The 22,179-nt window shown below is 36.3% G+C and overlaps 1 protein-coding gene across 7 annotated transcripts in view; it reads right to left on the minus strand.

Annotated features, from left to right (window-relative positions):
- Positions 1 to 22,179, minus strand: part of ELF2 (E74 like ETS transcription factor 2) — a 101,826-nt gene that overhangs the window by 9,389 nt on the left and 70,258 nt on the right. For 4 of the 7 annotated variants that reach the window (XM_059378452.1, XM_059378444.1, XM_059378459.1 and 1 more), the window contains 2 exons: positions 3,686 to 3,799; positions 1,872 to 2,045 (listed from right to left, as the gene is read on the minus strand). In XM_059378452.1, coding sequence (XP_059234435.1) covers positions 1,872 to 2,045; positions 3,686 to 3,799 — 288 coding nt within the window. Of the gene's footprint in view, positions 1 to 1,871; positions 2,046 to 3,685; positions 3,800 to 12,699; positions 13,053 to 22,179 lie in introns of those variants that run through there. The other 3 variants (XM_059378484.1, XM_059378475.1, XM_059378467.1) reach the window with 3 other exon arrangements.

The following is a 22,179-nucleotide window of genomic DNA, read 5'->3' on the forward strand; positions in this document are numbered from 1 at the left end:
TACCTAACTTTGTATGTCCCAAATGAACTTAAGCATATATATTTACATATACATTATATATAATTTTTAAATGGTCATTAAGATAATCTATTCTCAAATATATAAAATATTAAATTGGCAATCTTCTGGTTTCTATCATACCAACATCCCATAGGCAGATGAACCTATTCATCTGCTTTTCATGGTTTTTCCCCTCTTCTTTCAGATCTAAAAATTTCTTGGGGCACATCGATGGGTCATTTGGTTAAGTGTCTGACTCCTGATTTCGGCCAGGGTCTTGATCTTAGGATCATGAGACTGAGCCCTGCATCGGGCACAGAGTCTGCTTATGATTCTCTTTCTGGGGCACCTGGGTGACTCAGTGGGTTAAAGCCCCTGCCTTCGGCTTGGGTGATGATCTCAGGATCCTGGGATCGAGCCCCATGTCGGGCTCTCTGCTCCACAGGGAGCCTGCTTTCACCCCTCTCTCTGCCTGCCTCTCTGTCTACTTGTGATCTGTCAAATAAATAAATAAAATCTTTAAAAAAAAAAAAAAAAGATTCTCTCTTTCTGGGGTGTCTGGGTGGCTCAGTGGGTTAAGCCTCTGCCTTCCACTCAGGTCATGATCTCATGGTCCTGGGATCAAGCCCCACATTGGGCTCTCTGCTCAAGACGGAGCCTGCTTCACCCTATTTCTCTCTCTGCCTGCCTCTCTGCCTACTTGTGATCTCTGTCAAATAAATAAATAAAATCTTAAAAAAAAAAAAAAGATTCTTTCTCCCTCTCCCTCTGCCCTCACCCCCTGCTCGTGTGCACATGTGCACATGTGTGTGCTCTCCCTCTTCCTTAAAAAATAAATCTAAAAAATTTGTGTTTTGTAATAGCTCCTATCAAATAAATCCAGTCAAAGGTTACAGTGGGGAAGATGGTAATCAGGGCTACTTATATGTATGCCTTTTGTCTTTAAACATTTAAACAGCAGGAAGTAATTCTTCCTTCTATTCTTTCAATCATACCTCTCGCAAGATACATGTAATCTATTACATGAGGAAGGAACTCAATCTCATTCTTCACTGTGTCCCTCACAGTAATAAGCACAGACACACCAACATCACAGCAATCTGAAATACCTCTAATAAATGAAAGAAAATACCATTATTTCTAACACAAGTTTTCTTATTTTTGCTTTTCCTACTATAAAATGTGAAGAAAAAAATACAGAAGAAAGTAGAATTAGATGAGTACCATTTATAAAGAATTTAATTTCTTTCAAGTTTTACCCGATTCAAACAGGAAAAGGACCCACTTCCTGCCCCTCTTCTAGGGATGTCAGAGGTGTGTGGGGCCTCACCCATCAGGAGTGAGAAGTTTCAGCAGGAGTCAAATAAATAGTAAGTGGAAATGCTCTTTACCCACTAGTGAGTTTATTCCACTTAAAAGTCCCTATTGGCAATACTGGTGTTTTAAGACAGAAGATATAAGAAGAAAATAATATTGGGCTTTTGATTTTAATGCCCATAAAAGAGTGGGAAGATAAGATTAAAAATAGAGAAAATAAAAAAATAAAGGTTTTTAAAAAAATAACCAAGTACCTAAAAAGATCCGAAAGCAGACAGACAAGCAGTGAATCTCTGACCTTCCTTCTGCTTGTCCAACATTTATTTTAATTCCATTTCCAGGCAACTTTCTTTAGAGCGCAAACACTAGCTACAGTATGAACATGTTAACACAAAACTAAAATCTCAGTATGTTGATTCTTTGAGAATACCTAGGTAAAGATAACATCAATCATAAATCTATAGCATGTATTTTCCTATGTCCCTTGACGGGGGAAAAAAAATAACCAGAAAAAATTTCACCCACTTTTCCATAAATTTATAAATATATTCTACCTTTTTTCTTTTTCATTGGTTCATGGCTATCTGGTGATGTCGGAATAGGAGAGGTATCCATTGGTTCCGATTCTTCAGTTGACACCTCCACTACAGTTTCTGTAATGACATCTGGCCTCATAGCAGCATGGATAAATTCTGGAGTTGATACACAAGGAGGGACAAACACTTCCACTATAAAAAAAAGTCAAAAAATTAAAATTTCCCACCCCCATCAATACTTCTTCATGCGGACAATTCAATATTTAGTAGAGGTGAGGTTTCTTAACAATTTATCAGAGCAGGGTAAGAGCCTAAGTTAATTTGCTGAATATGCAATACAATCTAAAGTATGTAAGGAAATAAATGCAAAGAAAATCAGCTTGAAGGAAGTTAATCCTGTAATCCATGTGGGGATTATGAGGAATCACCTCCCTTCTTCATATTTTTAAGTACTTTCAAGCTCACTATAGAAGACTTTGAATTATTTTGACAACTGGGAAAACATTTGAAAATAAGATATCAGAGTCATAGTGAGTTCTTTAGTAATTACTTTCCTTCATGATACCCAGCATTATTCTCTAACTAGGTAATATATCCACATGTTATAAAATTTAAAACATTTAACACATTAACACAATAAAAATCACATTTAATAAATGTGTGTGTCTTCAGTGAAAAGAAAGCACCTATAGATCATTTCAAAATATGTAGAAAAGGAAAACCTGCTCATTAAAGCCCACTGAATCTCATCTTCCAATATTTAAAATTGTATTTAATGTAACAGTCCTGATGTTTTGGGTGTCGAAAGCAGTATACAGAAACTGCCATTTGGTATTCTATTACATACAATAATGGTGCTCCAGCTTCCTTCCAATATGCATGAATAATCAGAATATGACATATTTCTATTTCAATTAAGAGACAGGCTAATAATACTGTTGTAGATTAATACATTGACCAATATGCCCTAATTTTCTTCTCACATCCCTGAATAATACAATAATACAGTTGCAGGGCCCCTGGGTGGCTCAGTGGGTTACAGCCTCTGCCTTCGGCTCAGGTCATGATCCCAGAGTCCTGGGATCAAGCCCAGGCTCTCTGCTCAGCAGGGAGCCTGCTTCCTCCTCTCTCTCTCTGCCTGCATCTCAGCCTACTTGTAATCTCTGCCTGTCAAATAAATAAGTAAAATCTTAAAAAAAAAAAAAAAAAAAAAGTACAGTTGCAAAACAAAAAGTATAGTTGCTCTTGGTATTTATAAATCCCTATAATAAGAAGGGCCAATATTATTAAGTCAAATTAATACTTGGACATTAATTAGAGGACAATGACTGTCAAAGGCAGCCTTAATGAGGGGGAAAAAAAGGGGGGGGGACAAAAGAAAAGGAAACTCCCAGCCTGAAGGAGTATGAGGAAATGGTAGAAGCTATCTCCTCTCTCCACCATGGAAGGTTCTCTGGAGCTACTGCCTATTTATCACTAAATAAAGGCCAGAAAGTAGTCATGGGAGGCAAATCCCTCCACCCCATCTGCCATTCCCTTTAGGTTCCTTAAGTCCCTTAAGGACTACAAAGGTTTATAATTTACCCACAGTTAAGGAAATAAGACATAACAATATAAACAGCAATTTAACAAACATTTATCTGTCTATAGTGGGTATTTTCTGTATCATTTATTATAAAAAAGTATGTAAGACTAGGGAACTAAGTACTACTGTCACCGGTATTCATGCATAATAAACCCTGAGAACAATAATTCCCATGTATTTAAGAAGAAACCCATTTTAGATATGTGAAGTGATGTGACATGCTTATTATAAAGAACAATTCACATACCGGGACTTCTTGAATCCCTTAAGCAGGTAGGAGATTCCATATGAAGCAGGGCTTCAGCAGCTTCAATTGTCTTATCTGTACAGTGTGCATTACTGCTATGAACTGATGCTTCCACTGGGGGGAAAATAAGTTTATTCAATTAAAAATGCACAGAATACATTACTAAATAAACAAACTCGTGAATAACTCTAGTATTCGTCCATAAAATTTATTTACAGAAATAGTTTAAAAAATGATCTAGTATGTACTCTTTGCAAAACGAATGTTGATTATAAAGCAACTGAGAATGATCAGAAATTACTGAGAAATTTCTTAATCTTATCCAAAGGAAAACAAAGACCCTTGAAATCTGAACCCTGTATCAATTTTAGAACTAAACGAACTTGGAGGTGGGGTGGGGGGAGGATGGTTGTAGATTAACAGTCCTAGGAGGTCCATTATGTATTGTGATATAAAGCTACTGAAATCAATACCTTGCAGAATCACAGTCAGAAACATGTATTTCCAAGTTAGTTTAATGAATTAGTTTGATTCTTACACTCTCCTAGGTGAGTGCATAGCACCAGACACTTGGGAACTGTCTTCCCAATAAACTTGTCTCTTCAAGACTTCAAGAAACTTTTCTGCATTTTACCCAAGAAATTTGTTTTTAAAGTTTCTATGTTTGTTTTTTCATGAAGCCTCTTCTAATTCTGCCGCCTTCTGTAACTCTTTTAGCACTTACTTTATGATTTGTTGCTTGAATTACTTGTGAAACAATATACAGCAATCGTTTGGCTTTTCAAGTCCAACAGCTTGGGTCCTAGTCTCTGCTACTTATAATGTTACCCTAGACCAGCAATTTAATTTCTCTGTGAGGAAACTGATTTCCTCTTGCACAAAACAGGTGTATTACTTACCTCCTATAGTTGTGAGAATTGAGGAGATACCCATAAAAAAACATGTACAATGCCTGGCATATAGATAAGAATTCTAAATCATGGTAATTTCTTATCACCCCTGTAAGATTATACGTTCCCTGAGGTCAGGGGGAACTATCTTTAATTCATCTTTATATCTGCTATAATTTGTAATACAGATTTTTAATACAAGAGGTATGCAAGTATTTCTTTTATATATTAAAGCTGAGAACAACCCACAGACCTTACAGGGAAATTGGCCAATTAAGTACCAATTTCCCTGTAAGGTGATATATTAATTTCACACCCTGACTTAAAAAATATTGAACATTCTACTTAGTTCTGAAACATGAATATGTAAGTTTCTAATTGGATAGATTTTTCTCAAAATGTCCTCTAAAAAAGATTAAAAGGAAGGAAGTATTTGTATAAATTCCGTAAGCTATATTACAAATTCTCAAGTTCTACACACTAAAGATACGAATCTTTTAAAACCGTTTCCAGGAAACTTTTAAATGAAAAAAAAAAAAAATCACTTAATCTCAAAATTTACCAAGTGCTAAAGCCTTAGCCTTTTGGAGAGCAATTAAAAAAAAAAAAAAAATCCAGAGACTGTTTTACCACCTGTTGCACATCATCCACACTCTCAACCAAGGTACTGGGTCTCTCCAGTTGCTCTTTCCATTTATGGAAATCTGCTCAAAGCTAAACAGTTCCAGAGAGGCAGCCAAACCTCTAAGTAAATCTATCTTTAGGTGACCCTGCTTACTCTTATCTGTAGCTTCACTGAAGCAAAGGATTCAATCAGTCCTTCTAGCTCAACTTTAAGAAACTTAGTGAGTATAAAATAAATTACCATTCTCAAGTAATTTTTCAAAATGCTTCCCCACAATACTCACATATACTAAAGAACCTTGGAAAACAAATTCTCAGGTTTTTAAAACTTATTCTAGGAACTTCATTCTTTTAAAGTCTGCTTGTGTTGCAATTTAGGTGTTGTCTTAGGTGCTATAAATAAACTACCCTCAGTAAATTAATTCCTTATGTAATTGTATTAAGACATACCCTAAAAACCTTACCATATTAAAATCAGAGCTTCAAACACTTCATACAGCAACAGAATTTTACCCGATTTTTTTTAATGTTTTCAGTTATAAACAAAATGAAATGTGCCTAACAATTACAAATGCTGCTGCCCTGGGTTTTTATGTAGCTTGAGGCACATTTATAAAACCCTGATTTCATGTTAATTATGTCAGTGGAAATTATTTCTTAAAAGTGTATTTTCTTGCTCATATTTCTGACCTCAAACTCTCCTTTCTCCCAAATTCAACATATTATTTCCCAGGACAGTTTTACACTTACAGAGCAAAACAAAACACAAAAAGAATAACATTTATTAGTTCATATTTTAAACTTAGGATGAGAATACCAAAATGCATACGTTCTCTGGGAATTATCAATCAGGAGATTTTATGTTCTATGGACAGTCAACTTTTGGTTGTTGAGCATTTACCGTGTATCAGACCCTGTGTTAGAAATCTGAGAGACAAATGTGAATAGATCTCTAACTTTGTGAAGCTTATACTAATAGTTTAGAAACATAAATGGTAGTATCGAAAACAAACAGAAGTAAAATATTTCAAAACTAACGAAAGCTATAAAAGAATTTAAACTTATTCTGTAAGCTAACAGCTTAAGTGGAGCACTGATTTTTTTTTTTTTTTGGATGCTTACTGATTTTACTTTTGTCATTTTTATTAACTATAACCCCAAGCACATGCAAACGAACACCTAAGAGCGCATACTTAGGTCAATTATTACAACAGTGTACCTATCAGTTTCCAAGAATACTTTGCCATTTTGAAAAAGAAAACCCTCATCTTTTTCTTGTTGATATAAGTAGTTTTTGATAAAAGAAATTTAAGAAATATTTCTCTTATTTAAGTTTCTGTAATTTTTGAAAACTTTTCAATTCACTTGGTTCAGCTCAGTAATTCAAACACAATTTAAACTAGAATTATGCACAATTCTTAAGGACAAACATGAGTTTAACAGTGTTGTACAACCAGAGTAAGCAAATAAACTAGAATCAAGGGCTGAAAACTCCTTATCTCTTACTTAAAACTTGGTTTACTAGTATCTTTCTAGACATGTGTATGAAATTAATGGCACAATAAAAAAAAAAAGGAACTCGTTTTAAAAATAGAAACAATGAAGTGAAAAGTAATCTGGCAGGTATTATTTTCTACTTAAGATTATTTCTTGGTGTTGGGCTCAATCCCTTTTGAAGAAATAAATGTATCAAACAAATTTCAAAACAATTTTAACTTTACTCATAGTGCCAAAACTCAAATTTGCTTATACCCTCCTTTCCTACTGGTTAAGTGTCTTCTTGTTCCATTTCCAGCTTTCTAATCAACTGGTGTTTGTATGGTAGACTATTCCAGACTCACTCAACAGCTGTTACAAAATACCAAACTTGGTAATTAAGTCTGACAAGAGACATACCTCTCAGCTTTGCAGAAGAGAATGCTGGCAATGGATCTAGCTCATAACAAAGTTCTTAAAGTCAAAAATAAAAATTAATAGCAATTTAATTTGAAAGCAATGGAAAAAAATTAGAAAACACTTCCTTAAATGACAGTAGTATGTCCCTACAAGGAAGACCATAAACTAATAATACAAGATCATCACTCAACCAGGCACCTGACTTAATACAGCTAATCTTCTAAAGCCCCAAGGCATAATAGGTAAGTGAAAAATACAAATGAATACAATAAAAAGGGGGAAAGGTAAAATTTGGGGATACTCCATCTTGTCTTATTCCTCTTTGACTTTCTAATCAATAGTTACAATTTAAAAGTTTAGAAGGGAAAAGCACTAAGCTGCCTGATGAAAATATAACATCATCCATGTTATAATTTTTAAATTTCCAACAGCCAGATTTTAAAAAGTAAGCAGAAACTGAAATTACTGTCTTTCATTTAACCCAGTATATTAAAAAATATTGTCATTTCAACAGATAATCAATATAAAAGTTTTCCACAGCTTCAGTTTTTAGGTTTAATTAAAATTCTAAAAAATTAAAAATTCAGTTTCTCAGCCACTCAACAGGCACATATGGCTAATGCCTATGGTACTGAAAAATATACAGCTACTCTCAAACTTTTCTGGTCAACAGCAACTTTCATACTCAAATTATTTGAGGACCACAAAGAGATTTTGTTTATCTAAGTCCTATTTTTAGATTTTATTCTATTTCAAACTGAAATTAAGAAAAAATTAAAATATTTATCAATTCATTTCAAATAATAAATCTAATAACTTCCAAGTAATATTTTAATGAAAAATAGCTTTTCTGTAACAAAAAAATGAGTAGCTTTGTTTTACATTTTGGTAAATCTTTTTAATACATGCTAGAAAGTGATTAGATTCAGATTTGCTTCTTCATTAAATTGATGTAGTATCAAGACGTAGCCTCTAGAAAATTCTGATCACTTGTGAAACTGAAAAGCAAATAATGTCTTAGAATTGTCATGAAAACAATTCTGACTTCACAGACTCTCTGAAAGAGGCTCAGGACTCCACAGATCCTCAGCTCAGAGATATTAGTTTTTAAGGACTGCAACTATAATTTATTACCAAACAGAATAAAAACACCCAAATTCTATCCTGTTTCTCTAAGTTTTAGCGTCTAAACAGGGAGAGATGAAAAATTATGACTCCCTTTTCCAAGTACAACAGTATTCTGTCCACTTACACATAAAAGATTTTAGAAGTTTTTCATAAACACTTCTTTGCATCCCTTTGAACACTTAAGCTATAGATAACACAAGGAGTTTAAATAATTATCAGGAACATGTTCCTGCCCACCCTTTTCTCTGTTTTATGTTGAACTATCCTGCTTGAATGTTAAAATACTGACGTTACAATTTAACTCATTTTGCTTTTAATTTTAGTCCTAATGTTGCAGTGAATTCTGAAGAGTAATTTCTTAAATGTATATTCAAATAAGTTTGTGTTTTGTTTTGTTTTTTAATGGGGGCTGGGTGGTATAGTCAGTTAAGCCTCCAACTCTTGGTTTCTACTCAGGTTGTGATCCCAGGGGTCGTGAGATCCGCCCCTCCCTGGACTCCAATGGGCTCTGAGCTCAGCAGAGTCTGCTTAAATTTCCTTCCCTCTCCCTCTGCCCCTCCTCACTGCACTCGCTCTCTAAAATAAATACATCTTTAAAAACAAAAAATGAATGCCATTCTTCCAGTTTTATTTCAACACACGCTTCATTTTCTCACATCCTAAATTTTCATATTGATTTTTTCAAGACTGATAACCAGATACTTCAATTTACAGTAAACTGGAAATAAGATTTTCAAGTTCAAATTTCACAATGAACTTTGACAAACCAGACAGATTTGTTTTATCAGTGAAAATACTTAAGCTACATTTCCAGGAAACTCCCTCCCTCCCATTTAATAACGGCATTAAAGTAGAAAAAAGTTCTGGTGACCATATCTCTCAACCCAAATTCTCCAATTTCTCAATTCTCAGTTTCTCAAAAAAGGAAGAAACAAGTCAAGGAAAGTATACTTGAGAAGAAGGCAGAATATTTTAAATTGAAAATCTTCCAGAAAATCTAGATCACAATGAAGAAAGTAACATTCACTGTTCCTACAAACTAGACATTTGTTTTTCCTACAATTCACTATATATGTAAGATTAGTGTTTTTTATATATATATATATATATATATATATATACACACACACACACAGACATATATATATATCTTCATATATGAAGATCCTAAACTATTTCATAATGTCATTCAACATATAGACCTGGCCTCAAATTCCATTTTGGCACAAACATTGGCTAGCACATACTAACCTCCCAATTCAAATATTTATTTACACATTGCATTGTTTAAAAAAAAACAAAAAAAAAACCCAAGAAGAAAAAAAAAAGCCTTCACTTTCCATTAACTATTTGAACTAGTTATAATCTTAGTTATTAGAGATCACCTAGTCAATCTTGTCCTCTTACAAAAAAATGAAACCTTAAAGAAGTAAAGTCACTAGGACAGAGCTAGTTTAGTGACAGCGAGATGCAGATCCTCATCTCCTGACTTCAGGGTCAAAATTCTTTCTCATAAATAGCATTATAAGTGAAAGTTTTACAACATATGTCAAGTCTTCACAAAAACACTTTGTGTGTTCAAATAAGTGATTTTTAATAAACAAGCTTATTTATTTCATTTCATTCTTAAGACTCCTCTGACAGCAAAAATGCTGATAACTAAAGCTGAAGCTGATAGCTGAAGTTGGTTAACTACAGTTGATAGTTAAGCCTCAAAAGGGAGAAAATAAAAGCAAAAGTATATCACCTAGTACCTTAACATATAACAATATAGTAGTGTACTATTAAGTGCTTTAAAATCACTTAGAAACACTTATGCTGACAATATTTGACTAAAAGCTGATCTCCTCTAGAAGTTTTCATTAATATCAGTCATTATACACTAGTCATCAACCCATTATAGCAATCACTGTAGTTACATTAACATTTATATATTAAGTATATTTACATCTGTCTCAATTAGACTGTAAAATCTTTGTGAGGAAGAATTATGTCTAACATATAATTCTCTCAGAGGAATAAAAAGGTATTCTATTTTACAAATAAAAACTTCACACACATTACTCTTCTAACATCACTGGAAATTGGCAGCAATCTAAATTTTTATTAACTTGGATCCATGATTCCTCATCTTGTGGGCCACCTTTCCTTCCCAACTTCTCACTGAGTAATCTTTGGGTAAATCAGCAAACCTGTCTCAAGTTTCCCTCTAAAATAGGACTTGTAAGAGAGCTTCAAATTACATGAAAATTATTGAGGAAGTAATTTGGAGACAATTACAGGTAAAATATATTCTTTACGTAACATTATAATCATAAAGGAAACTTCAATTGTTAAGATTTGTAAATACTAAAGAAATGCATTAGGACCAGAAAACAACATTTAACTTAAAAAAAAAAAAAAAACTTTTATCAAAGGGAGCTAAAACTTGTATTTTCCAACTGTAGACTCTCCACAGGTTTCCATTCCAAGCAAAATACCTATATGTCACATTCAGCCTCGCTAATTCCAAAAGCTTATGAAAAAAATACCTCCAATTGGCAAATTAGCCCTCTAAACTTTACAATATTTTGCAAAATTCTGACTGCGGGGACTATGCTAAGGTTCTCTTGGTATGTTCCAATCACTGTAAACTCTTCAAATGTTCAACACTCACAAAAATATCATCGACCCACACAATTACAGGTATTGTTAGCACCAGTAATAAAAGACCAAAAATTCCGTTCCTTAATTCATACTGTGTTATTAATGGACTGAACATACACAAAAGGAACCAAGTTCTTATTTACTAATACTTAACTTCTTGCTCTTATCAGAAAATAACTGTCAAATGTGTTTCAGTCACCATGCAGTAAACTGTGATTTTTCTTTGGGACTTTTGAAACGTGTAACATTACATTTTACAGAAAAAAAAGTCTGGTCATTCATGTATCAGACAACACATACTTATATTATTCAAGACTTTATTTCAACTAAAAGTCCTGTTAAATTTAGCGATACGCATTATGTTCATGATTCTCCCCAATCAACCGAATCAGAGTTCCACCAATCAAACTACTTTTAGATCTTTTACAGCATTACCCTTCGGTATTTCCTACCTCCCAGTTCCCACAGTTGGCGGTATGAAATAGAACCCAGGGAAAGGGAACATGTATGCTTATTACTGCTATAAGTAAATAATATTCTAGCACTGCTACAGCGACTAAGAGTCCTCATTGCGCTGTCTGTTAAGTAAAGCTGCTTTTTCTATGTAACTTAAGTCCGTGCCCTTCCGCTGCAGCAGTGGCGCTGCACATCCCCCACCCCCGCGGCCACTTCCGTGTTTACACTCCTCTTCCCTCCAATTCCATGCGTACATTGTCAGCTTCACTCCCGCCCAATCTTCATTGGCTCAGCGCTGGCCCAGAGTCCCGCCCCCAGAAATCAACGTTCTTATTTGGAACATCTCCGAGAGCAGATTGGAACTAGGGGCCTGTCAATCCCGACCGTTCTGTCCTCTCCGAGGCGCTTCCGCTATGGTGGGAGGTTTGGGGGGGAGGGGAAAAGGGGGCAATTCCGTGCTGAGACTTCCCTAGGGCCAAGATTCCCTGTCGCCCACCCCACTCCTTCACATTCACCCACTGTTTACGAAAATAAACGTTCTTCTCTGATGCCCCCAGGCTCCAGGTCAGGGGTACCAAATATATACCGTGTCCTTCCCATTCTTCCCCTAAAAAAACAACCCACGAGGGAAGGGGCATTAAATCTACTTCTTCACAGCCACCCATTAAATGAGGAAAGGGAGGCGGGCCCCCGAGAGAAACATCCTCCCGGGCCATTCCACATTATTGAGTGACCCCTTCCAGAACCGTTACTCCTGAGCCTGCACAAGGTGGGGACGTGAAGAGGAGGGGCAGAGCATTTTTTTGGCGGGTATCGATCTACCGGACATGGCCCGGGGCTGCCTCGTCCACGCGGAAGTCGTGGATCTGTGAACCAAGTCTGAAAGGAGAGCCGAGCGGGGGTGGCGAGCGTTCACCGGAGAAGCCCGCCGCCCCCGACCGCGGGCAGCAGCGGCCTCTCCGGCCAGACAGCGTGGCAGGCGCAGCCGAGAGACAACAGCCTCACTCACTTCCTGGTTCCTCAGCAACTGGGGTGAAGCGCACAACTCGTCCGCCCCCGAGTCCCCAACTTAACTGCGGCTCGGCTCTCCAGCACCGGCTGCCAGCGCTCCGCCCGGCAGCTGCCGCCGCCGCTCGCCGAACACACCCTGAAGCGACAGCGCCAGATTCGAGGCAGGTTACTCTCCAAGGTGATCACTTCCTGATTCGTCGCCTCCATTACTTCATTCACTACCCCCCTTTCCCCCGGCCGCCCCAGTGACTGAGGTGGACACTGAACCCCCTGCACTGACCGCCACAGGGGAGACACCCCGCCTTCTGTGCACCCCCTCTCCTGCTGCACCGATGCACAGAAGAAAAGTTCCCCCGTCCTTACCAGCCCGGATGAGCAGATCCAGCTGGTTCGTGGGTCCCTCATGCAGAGACGTCGCCATGTTTATCCCGGGGCTGGAGCTGCTGCTTCACATTGACTTACACCGTGAGCAGCGGCGGCAGGGGAGGAGGCGGAACCCGCGGCCGGAGATACACGCCGTGCGACCGACACACACTCACGCACTCGCACACACTCAGACGCCCGGATCCTTGCGCGTCCTCCGACAGGAAGCCGAGGCCGGCCCGCCTCCCGCCGCGGGGCTGAGAAACCCCACCACCTAACGGCAGGGGCGGCGGCGGCGGCGGTGGCGGCGGCCGCCTCGGCTGGCAACGCGATCCTTCCGCCCCGCGCCCAGACAGGAAGTCCCGGACGCCCGCCCCGGAGAGCGGCCGCGGCCCACGGCGGGGGAGACACCTGAGGCTGGAAACCGCCCCGGGAGCCGCGGCTAGGACAAGGGCCCTCGGCAGGAAGAGGCACATTTCACGCTCTGCGGAAGAAAAGTCTGCAATTGTCCCCACTTTGGAAAAGAGCCATTAATCAAATTTTCTTCCTGGAAGAGATCTAATACCTAGTCCCACAGCTGTAAATAAAGGTGGCTATTTAACTTGTTTTGGCCGTTTCGAAGCTTATGCAACATGTAACCCGTCCACTTGAAAAGCTGCACTTTAAAACAGGAATACCAATAACAACAAAAAAAGAGGCATGCCTACAAAATATGCTAAAAGCTTTACTTGGAAAGTAAGGAGTTTCCAACTACTTTCAGAGGCCGACTTCGTCTTTTTCCCCACTACAGAACTGTTAAAGAGCACACTAAACAGGTATTTATTAGTAAACAACATGCCAGCCTCTGGTAGATTATCCTTCCCCCATTTGCTAGTCATGAAACTCATGTACCCTTTCATTCCTATTTTGTTCGTTTGGAAACAAACATTCATTTATGTCATCTCCCTTTTAAAATCTTTTTCACAGAAACTAATCCTATTATAAATACGTACATGTTAAAATACAATCGAGGAGGGATAAATTGCCATTTAGTGACTATAAATTTATTGACACAGAAAATCAAACCAATAAGATGACTCGGATGAATCTTCTAAAACAAACAAACAAAAAAAATGCTTCCCTGGTCCAAAAGAGGTTTGAAATAAAACGTTGCCCTAAAGTTCTTTCGACACATAATTTACATAAAACAGTGCTTTCTACAGAGTAAGTGCTCAATAAGTATTTGCTAAATAAACACCAGAAAAGATTCGGCAGTTACAAATTTAAGGTATAATACTTATGATCTGAATGGAATGAACTGTGCTGATAATCTTGAAGTGAAAAAAATTTCCAGTGGTAATACTAATGTACAATTTTACAAGTTTGCCCAGTGTGTCAGTGCAGTTTCAGAATACATATATACAGCCCATGACTTTTCTTTTCCTTTCTTCTAAATACTCATTTATTCTCCTGAAGCTTTCTCCTAGCCCTGCCACCATGATCTCCACCCTCCCCAAAAGAACTTATATGCCATTTCCAAAATACAACTCCTCTTGAAATCAATAAGGATCTTTCTTGCATTAGGTGAACTTTCACCTACTAGACAGAACTATATGATTGGTAGCTTTTAAAATCTATGGTCAATTTTAAAAAAGGGTCATCCATTGATGGGCAGCATCTTAACCTGAGACAGTTTACAGGTGGGATGTGATACAGAATATAGCAGTTACTCCTGGCTTTAGGCAGATCACCGAAATTGATAATAAACCTGAGTTTCTACTCCTATCAATCAGTAGATTTTCCTGTATTTAAAATGGAAAAGCAGCTTATTTTTTTCTGGAGGCAACAGGTTAACTTGGCTCAAGAAGGCATTCTCAATATGCAAGTCTTTTGCAGCCTGATCTGATGTGTAACTTTTACCTTATAATTTGCTTCTTGAGATATATCTTAAGTCAACAGTATGTATTTTATTATTTGTACATCTTAATTATATGTATTTACCTCAGCCTTATATTTTAAGTTCCAAGAAAAGAGAAACTATCTATTCCTACCTAATACTTCATTGTGTGTGTGTGTGTGTACAAATCAATTCAGAAAGACTGGAAAATATTCCTATATATTTAAAGTTCTCGTAAAAACACAATTCCCTGGGCTTTAATGCAATTTTGCCTTGCCACTGAAACTATGATTTCAGCCACCAATACTTCTTAGAAACCAAAAGAAGTATATTGGAAGTGGCAAGCTGCTGCTGGAAATATAAGTTGGTACAAACTTCCAGGAAAGCAGTGTGGCATTATATATAAAGAGTCTAAAAGAGGTTCATACATTCTGACCCAGGAGTTTCATTTCCTGGGCCTAGCCTGAGGAAATAAAACATTCAGTGGATTGTTCCATTAAAAATGCATTCGAAAAAATTTAAACAACACAGTAAAATAGTAAAAATATAAATGTGCTAAGATTTAAATATCTATTTAAATATCTATTTCTTCCCCTAATATGACTCAAGCCCTGTAGTACATGTGAATGTATGTATACACTATATACATGTGTATACATACACATTTCACACATACTCATCTGCACTTCTCAAGTCTTCAAGATTAAGCAGGTATTAGTAAGTAGAATAAAAAACAGTAAGAATAGATAGGGTAGGAGGTAGACAAATCATATTACGGCATATAAGAGTAAATTCATATTCTGCTAGTAACATTACAGAAAGATATCTCCTACATCAAAGTTATTGCTATATCATAGCAGGGGGAAAAAGATAAATAGGTAACTCTTACTGAAATAACAGCTCCTATGCTAACTGCTTTATGTTCACTTTTTTTCACATATTCCTCTCTGCGTTCCTATGAATTATATATTATTACTGCACTCATTTTATAGATGTAGAATCTAAGTTTCCTTGACCAAGGTCATAAAGTTAATGAGAGGCACGTCCAGGATTTGAACCCAAGCACTGACTCCAGAGTCATTACCTCCACCACTAGCCAAGCACCAAAGTAACAAAGCCTTTTTATCTCCATTCTCCATTTATATCCATTTATTCTCCATTTACATCCATTTTCTTGTCTGAAAATCCTTTTTTTTTTTTTTTTAAGAGAGTACACATGAGCAGGAGAGGGCAGAGGGAGAGGGGGAGAGAGAAACTGAGGAAGGCTCTACACTCAGCGCACAGACCAATACCAGGGTCCATCTCACATCCCTGAGATCATGACCTGAGTCGAAATCGAGATTCAGATGCTTAACTGACTGAGCCACCCAGGTAACCCTGAAAATTCTTTTATATTCCTCCCTTCAAGACATGGAACCCAAGACCCTTCTCCCTAGTGTGAGCTGGACTTAAAAGACTCCAAACAAGAGTGAAGGTGCAAGACTTCAGAAACTGTCTGCTTGATCTCTTCCTTTTGGGTCACTCTCTGAGGAAGCCAACTGCCATGTCATGAGTACACTCAAGTAACTGTGGAGAGGCCCTTGAGGCAAGAAACAATGGCATCTTGCCAACAGTCTTGTGTCTGTCCAGTAGAAGACCGATCCTCCAGCCCGAATCAAGCCTTCAGAGGGCTACAGCCTCACAAAAGACCTTGAGCTAGAACCAGCAAGTAAGCTACTCTTCAATCCTTAACTATAAAAACTACAGTATAAGAAATGGCTGCTGTTGTAAGCTGCTAAATCTGGGGCAATCTGTTAATCAGCAAAAGAAAGAAGGAACACAGAAGGCATTTAAACTCTCAACTTGTCACATTTCAGAGCTCAGATTTTAAAAAAGGATAAAGTTTATAAAGGACTTTAACTTTTAACTATAGTATCCTGATAATATAGTATCCAGTACAGTATCCTGACTATAAAATTCTTTATAGTCTGGGCATCAACTCTTTCATCCTCCAAGCTCTCCTTTTTGAAAATGAGTCTATAATATAATCATTATCATTAAAGTCTAATACAACAAAAAATAGATACCCTTGGCTTTTTTAATAATTTTATGGTTCCACAGTAACCAAAACGGAAAACATTCTTGAGAGATATTGTTTCCAATACCATATAAGTTGCAAATGTTTTTATTTTTAGATTACCCAGATGGTTTCATTTATGCTTTCCATTTATCTCGTGTATTATACGAGATTATAAAATATTATATAATTATGTAATAATTATAAAATAGATTATACTAATTATAAAATATTACAGATTGGAAAGGAACCTAGAGACCACATCACCTAGAGTTTTTCAAAAAATAAAGAACCTGAATATCATGATCTGTCTTCCTGGCTACCATAAATTAGATATATTACATTTTAAAAACCAAATATATAATTGTGTGCTCTAGTAGATGCTAATAAAAACAAAAGACACGGTCTTTAAAGTTTTTAAAAAATTGGGCTGGAATCTAAGGAAGTAGACATTCCATGCATTAATGTTATCTTCCTACAATTCAGGAGAAGGATGCCAGTTTCCTATTTTAGTAAGAACAGCTCTCTCTACCAATGTGCAAGTTATTTGAGAATCACCAATTTAGTCCAGTGCCCTCACATTATACACATGAGGAAACCAAGGCCCCAAGAAATTAAATAATTTGGTCATACAGTATCTTAAGATTTCAAGGTAAAAAATTCTATAAAATAAACTTCTATAAAACTTAGAAATTATAAAACAGATGAAAAGTTAAATCCATTTTACCACTACTGTATTTATAAACTATAAGTTGCAAAATGATTGCTTTTTTTACATCAAAAGCTAAAGCAATGGTTAATGTCTTTCTGACAAATTAAGGAAAAAAAATGAAAAAAAAAATTCGAGCAGTGAAGGGTGGGAGAACAATAAGAGAAGGCCAAATGGTCTAAACTTTTCTGATACAATTGAACTAGTAACTAAATTCAGAGCTGGGTTGTGATGTGTTGGACATGCTTAGGAGAAAAAAGTCAAGAAAACTAAGCTATAAGAAAAATAGGCCGAAGAAAGAAAGGAAGGAAGAGGGGAAGAGAGGAAAGAAGGAAGGAAGGAGAAGGGGAGGAAGGAAGGAAGGAAGGAAGGAACAAAAAGCATGCCTATCAAGGACAAACTGGAAATCAAGTGACTTAGGACCATTAAGTAAATCTTCATTCATCAGCCTTGGAAGATAGACAATAGAGGTAGAAGTAGAAACTACAGATTCACAGAGAAAAGATGAATTATTTCACATGTTTTCTGCTACTATTTTATTATCTATTTACAATTTTTTATACTACTGACTTGTTTTATTTAATAGTCAGATTTTATAAACTATTATTAGAATGAAGATATTTGGGAGTGCCTGGGTGGCTCAGTCATTAAGCGTCTACCTTCGGCTCAGGTCATGATCCCAGAGCCCTGGGATAGAGCCCCACATCAGGTCCCCCGTTCAGCAGGAAGCCTGCTTTTCCCTCCCCCACTCCACCTGCTTGTGTTCCCTCTCTCTCTCTGAATCGCTGACAAATAAATAAAGTCTTAAATAAAATAAAATAATAAAATGAAGGTGTTTGAACCCCCCAGTCACATATTCATTCATTTATTCAACAAATAATTATCTAACACTTAATTTGAGCAAGTTTCTGTCATAGCCATCTATTTTTATACCTGGTAGCAGTAAGTTATGTAACAAAAGAAAAAAAATTAAGCCTTCCTAATGCACACAGAACTCCCACTAAGGGTGAAATTCTTAGAGACAGTATGATGCATAAAATTGATTATACATGAAATTAGGGAATAGTGGCTATATAATATGTTTTTGGACTACCACCCAGGAAAGTTAAAATTACTTATATGCATAAAAGCCTTCATACATCATAGATTTTTAATGAGGGGTTCACAAAGGCAAAATTTTGTTAGTACTCTGCATTTTTCTAAAGAGAAGGACCATGGCTTATTTTAGATTCTCAAAGAGATCCATGACTCTTATAAGTTATTTTATCATGAGTTACCCTGGCATATGCATTTATGGATTACAAAAACTCTACAGTGAGTAAGGACTCAATATGTATGATTTTTAAGACTGGCAGTTTGGGGGCGCCTAGGCAGGTCAGTCGGTTAAACATCCAACTCCTGGTTTTGGGCCAGGTCATGATCTCCCAGTAATGAGATCAAGCCCCAAGTCGAGGGGACCCCAAGTCAAGCTCTTCACTCTGCACAGCTTCAGATTCTCTCTCCCTTCCCCGCATCCCCTCATACTCTTCCTCTTTCTCTTTCTAAAAGATAAATAAATAAATAAAATCTTAAAAAAAAAAAAAAACTGATGGTATGGTTTACATTCGTGTTTTCTGCATTTTACTTATTAAGTTATTCCTGGGCCAGACTCTCCTTGAGCTTGTTGACTCTTCACTCTGGTTTACACTAGGTGACACATTGCTTCTGATTCTTAGCAGCCATTCCTAGAAGACTGTCAACTGATACTGTAGCTAGTCTTTTCTTATGGGTATTACACAAACAACTCTTTCCAAACAGCATTTATTAAGCACCCATATGTACATGATATCCAGCAAAATGAGTTTAAATATTAGTTAACGATATCTATATTTTAGATAACATTTATGACAAGTGATTTCAAGGGCTTTGGTTCTTTATTCTCATTAGAGAATATATAGTATCTTGACTACTCTGGAAATTTTTTTTCAATTCTTGTGAACCTTTACAAGAGCTAATATATGATTCACATTTAGCATGTTTATGAAAAATTTACAGTGGTGGAGTTCTCAACTATGTTACCACTTTAAGTCAAATTCTATTTTGATTGATCCCTAAAGGAATATTCAGATTAACTAATTTCTTCCCCTCTTACAGTATAGCTTCTGCACTCTTCTCACCAAAAAGTTCCTCAGAGGTCAACATTAATTGAGCATTTAATTGCCAAACCCATCTGCCTCCTCTTAGTCTTCACCTGACTCGACTTCTCTTAACAAATGACATTATTAACCAGCCCTTACTGAAATATTTCCCTTCATTTGATTTTCATGAGAATAAACTGTCTGGCTTTGGTTTTTTTTCCTATTTGTTTCTCTTCAGTTGATGTCATCCACTTCCACACACCCCTTAAATGTGGTGTTCTCCCATAGTATGATCTTTAACCACCTTCTCTCTTCATTCTTCACTCTCTCAAGAATAGAATTTACTATCCATTCACTACCCGGGTTTCTGTACTGATTCAAAAATCAGTACCTCCAGGCTTGACTTATTATTTTTTTAGATCTAGGTTCTAATTTCCAATTATATTACAAACATCTTGGCTAACCCACTGGTACCTAAAGTTCTTTTATCTACAAAAATCTCCTTTGTTTTCTCTACCAAGAGCATTACCATCATCCCAGGCTACAAATCTGAGTCACCTATGATCCTAGTTTAAGAACTCATCTATTACACAATTTTTTTAAAGATTTTTATCCATCCATTTGAGAGAGAGAGAGAGAGAGCGTGCAAGAGAGAGCATGGGGGGGGGCACAGGGTTATAGAGGGAGAAGCAGGCTTCCCACTGAGCAGAGAGCCCAATGCAGGGACTTGATCCCAGAATATGACCTGAGCCAGAGGCTCAACTGACTGACCATCCTATTATACAATTTATTATATTACATATTATTATATATAATATATTATATTATTTATATTATATATAATATATACAATTTTGAGGGGGATTTAAAACATACATGAAACTATAAAAAATAATGTAAAAAATAGTCACCTTCCCACACCCAGAACCAACAACTGTTAACATTTTGTTATTTATGCCTAAAGGTGTTTTTTCCGCCCTAAGAAATAACACATTACAGGGGAAGATAACATCTTACTAGCCCCAGTTTCACATACCATTCCATCTCTCCAAAGAAACCACTATCTTAGGTTTTATGCATATTCTTTCAATTTTTTACATTTTTATGTTTTTGTGTATGCATATATTTACAGGTGTGTGTGTGTGTGTGTGTGTGTATCCCAGAATAATATATATACTATTATTTTTGCATGCTTTGGGTACATAAATGACATTATTCTATATATGCCATTCTAAAATTTTCTTTTTTTTCATCCAAAATTTACATGCTATCCATATTGGTATAAATAAACATAGATATGCTTTTTAGATGATACACATTATTCCAGTGCATCAATTTACCTCATTTTATTCATAAAATTACCTACTGATTGACAAATAAATGTATTTCCACTTTTACTTTCATGAACAATGCTGCAAAAAAATTCCTCTCCATGTTTTCTTAAACCTGTATGCTAGAGTGTTTCCACAGTATAGAAATTTTACTACAATAGAAATTACTATTATAGAAATAGTAATAGAAATTTTGACATACAAATAGAATTTTTATATAATAAAAATTATATAAGTGCATTTTTAATTTAAATGTTACTCTCTCCAAAGTAGCTATGCAAGTCCAAAATTCCACCAGTGATATGTTAAGAGTATCCACTTTTCTCAAATTCTTGTCAGTACAAGATATAATGAGACTTTAAAATTTCTGCCGTCTGTTGGGTGACAAGAAAACTATCATTCTTGAATTAATTTGCATATACTTAATAAGATACTTTTTCATATACTTACTGGCTATTAATATTTCCCTTATAAATTAGTCATATCCTCTGTCATTTTTCTATGATACTTTTTGTCTTATTCATATGTCAAATGTTAACATATTCTAGATAATAATTCAGACATGTGTTGCAAATATCTTCTGCTAGCCTGCTGTTTGACTTTTAATTTGGTTTATCGTATCATTTGTCTTACAAAAATTTTAGGTATTGATGTAGTCAAATTAATATGTGTTTCACCTTACAATGTATGTTAAATAGTCCCTGGAATAAAAAGGAAATCATAAAGGAATTAAATATTTAAAAATGAATTACAATTAAAATATAATATATCAGATAGGTATGACACAGCTAAAACAGAACTTAGAGGTCAGGAGATGGAAAAGTTTCAAAATTAACAAGCTAAGCATTCAATCATAAAGATGGACAAATCAACAGAACAAAACCAAAGAAATAGAAGGAAAGAAATAATAAAGAATAGGAAAAATGAGTCTACGGCCATACCACCCTGAATAAGCCCGATCTCGTCTGATCTCGGAAGCTAAGCAGGGTCGGGCCTGGTTAGTACTTGGATGGGAGAATAGGAAAAATGACATAGAGAACAATAATTTGTTTTTAAAGAGAGAGCAGGAGAGGGGCAGTGGTGGTGGTGGTGGTAGGGAGAGAGAGAATCTTAAGCAGGCTCCACACCCAGCACAGAGGCCAAGGCAGGGCCTGATCTCACAACTCTGAGATCATCAAGAATTGGATGCTTAACCAACCAAGCCACCCAAGTGCCCTGAGAAGAATAATTTTTAAAAATAGTGCAGATTTACAAAACTAAAAGATGATTTTGAAAAGATTGATAAAATAGACTTGAGCAAGAGTTATCAAGAAAATAAAGTACAAATATGAAACAAAAGTGGAGAAATAACCACAGACACAATAGATACAAAAACAGTAAATCAGTATTAT

The sequence above is a fragment of the Mustela nigripes genome, chromosome 1, assembly GCF_022355385.1.
Source record: "Mustela nigripes isolate SB6536 chromosome 1, MUSNIG.SB6536, whole genome shotgun sequence".
NCBI lineage: Eukaryota > Metazoa > Chordata > Mammalia > Carnivora > Mustelidae > Mustela > Mustela nigripes.